This window comes from Cornus florida, unplaced genomic scaffold (assembly GCF_030987335.1).
Source record: "Cornus florida cultivar Cherokee Brave unplaced genomic scaffold, ASM3098733v1 CherokeeBrave_3.0.0_Hap2_Chr10, whole genome shotgun sequence".
NCBI classification, from domain to species: domain Eukaryota; kingdom Viridiplantae; phylum Streptophyta; class Magnoliopsida; order Cornales; family Cornaceae; genus Cornus; species Cornus florida.
In genome coordinates, this window is record NW_026775580.1 from 32,042,147 (window position 1) to 32,044,852 (window position 2,706).

A 2,706-nucleotide genomic window follows, 5' to 3' on the forward strand; every position below is an offset into this window, starting at 1 on the left:
ATTAGCCATGTTGAATTTCTTCACCAATTCATTTGACTACTCTAGCCCCACCAAAGAAAGTGAAATTGTAGTCCTCTAGGCAACCTCATCACCTCATCAATAGTTAGTTGTATACATCACGCATTGAGAAACCTAAAAGGTTTAGGCCCATAATTATTAACATCAAAAGTAGGGAGGATTAGAGCTCCATGATTAAAGATTTTCATTGTCTCCACAGTAGCTTGAACAGTGGTAAACTTGTGTAGCCAGGTAAAATTAGCTACAACTCTATTCAGCCTAACGTATATCCTCCTTCCTACATGCCTCATGTTACACCAAGTCCACATAACACTCTTAGTAACAACATCAACAAGCCCAGCATCTATTAAACAAGAGTTAAACTCATCCAATACAGTTTGAGGGAATTTCTCCACCCCCCCCCCCCCACTTCTCACACTACATTCTGATTATGTTCTAATCCCCCATGGTTATCGAAGCATCATTAACCAAGCATGCATACTAACTTAGAACATCCAACAAACTTCTCATCTCTACAGCTATATTAAATACTTAAATAAAGGAAAGATAGAAGCTAATAACCTGTAACAATTAAGTAACTTTCAGCAACATGGCCAGACCATCCTCATGGATAACATCAACTTGAAACACATCGAATCCCACCCACACCAAATACGTTCTAATATATAAGACTTATAATTTGTACACCATCTCCAATTGCCAGCAATCTTCTGAGCAATTTTACCAAACCTCACCTCACGAACTCTAGTTTCCAAAAGACATAACAAATGTAACTTCAAAGGGCAAATCAAATGTTTGAGTTTTATCTACATTTTAGGCCTATTAAGGCCTTTAACATTTCAGGAACAGATTATTGAGGGGGGAGACTAGGGTCACTGCCCCCTCCTTTATTCCTCATCACCCTATTTGTGAACACACCACTAGTCTGTTTAGATATCTTTTTGCTAGTTTTACCCTTTTTAAACCCCTTTTATCTAGTCATTTGATCCCCTTGGCACGTAAGGTTATCCTTTTGTGCCTTAGAAGCTTCCTCTCTCACTCGGGTTTCCAAATAAACATCTGGTCTACACACCCCAAACCCTTCCTCTAGACTCATGACCCTTGTCTGACCTTCATGAATGATAATATAATCATCCTCAGCTTGTTGAAGAGCCCCCTCTAAAGTACCACCATTACCCTCACCAAGCTTACACCCCCTTAAGGAAAATTCAATCTCCCCTCATTGGCCTCAATTTTATCCACCATAGTAGCAGTGTCAACAATACCACCAATAGAGGGAACCATACCTCCACCAAAAGCATTATTATCATCCCCCTCCTTGGTATCTACCACATCACCCGCTACAATGTCATTAACAACTTCACCACTAGCGTTGAGTACTGTAAAAGGATTGGAGGTAGAGACACCAGACACATTACCTACTTTACCTTGCCGACTCAGTGTAGGCATAAACATAAGCATCTGGTCTACATCATCACATTCAAACAATTTTCCCTTATGTTTGACCATGCATCGATCCACGATTTTTGTAGATTTGTCCTAAAGAACTTTTTGAGGACATTGATCCTCTTTGTGATCAACTTGCTTGCATAAAGAACATAACACCAATCTCCATTCATATTCAAAACTAAGTATACAATCTTCACTAAGGAAGTCAACCTCTAACATATCAGGAAGCTCAACTTTTATATCAATTTCGACTATAACCCTAACAAATCCCCCTTGATCCCTATGGAGAGTTAGATTATCCATGTATATAGGTTGTGCAAATGAGGAACATACCTTAGAGACCACCACTGCATTACGAAAATGTATTGGTAAATCATAAATTCTCATCCAAATTGGGATTGTCTTCAACACATCCTTCTCAAACTTAACATTCGTGATCCACTTCCTAATGATGATCAGACGTCCTTCAAAGGTACGCATAACGACCCAAACCTGGGGGTCCGAATCATTAACCGGGTCCCTACCGAACCTGAGGTCTTCCAAGGGGAAAACGATCATTCCATGTCATTAGGTCCTTTGCTACATTATAGTCCATTAGAAGGTGTGGGTATGCGAGGGTGTGTGTGTGGTTTGCGGTTGCATAATGTATTCCATGCATTGCATTGCTTGAAAATGATGGTTATGACTACTTGATGATTTAAATGGTTTAATTGAAACCCCTAACATAATCCCGTTTACATTTCTCTATTCTTTGCGTGTAAAGCATGTCATTATTTACCTTGCTTGAGGAAATGCCACTTAGGCAATCTCTACTAGGCCTTGTGTCCATTCCTTTACATTTTTCAGGAAACGAAAAAGAAGTAAAGGACGACCTACAATCTCATCTTTGGACCAATTAAGGACCTATTTTGTCGAGTTGATGATTAGTCAATTCCGAAACGTGTTATTTTTAATGTAAATTGGACCTTATAACTAAACATGTACTATTTTGTAATCAAACTCATAGTATTTTGATAGTTTTGTATATGATGATTGATGTAATTGTTTTGGGTAGAAATGAGGTCGAGACCTAATTTTTCCTCTTTTGAGGTCTCAATTTGATTTCTATACCAACTTAAGGCTTATAGGACATTTGATGATGTATTGAACTCTATTTCATTATGAAGATGTCATTTTGTAATCTCAACAGTATCTTGTAACCATTAAATGATGAAGTGGAATTTATGTTAATGTAACTGG

The 2,706-nt window shown here is 38.2% G+C and overlaps 1 protein-coding gene across 1 annotated transcript; it reads right to left on the reverse strand.

Moving 5' to 3' along the window:
* Positions 1 to 1,215: 1,215 nt before the first annotated feature.
* LOC132277469 (uncharacterized) lies at positions 1,216 to 1,947 on the reverse strand. The gene is made up of 2 exons (XM_059779323.1): positions 1,656 to 1,947; positions 1,216 to 1,484 (listed from the first exon to the last, which is right to left on the reverse strand). The coding sequence occupies exons 1-2, from the start codon at positions 1,945 to 1,947 to the stop codon at positions 1,216 to 1,218; spliced, it is 561 nt and encodes a 186-aa protein (XP_059635306.1).
* Between the last annotated feature and the right edge of the window lie 759 nt (positions 1,948 to 2,706).

Coding starts and splice junctions, on each gene's coding strand:
- LOC132277469 (XM_059779323.1), bottom strand. CDS start 1,947: ATGCGTACCTTTGAAGGACGTCTGATCATCATTAGGAAGTGGATCACG. Junction 1,485..1,655: donor TGACTTCCTTAGTGAAGATT/GTATACTTAGTT, acceptor GTGATGATGTAG/ACCAGATGCTTATGTTTATG.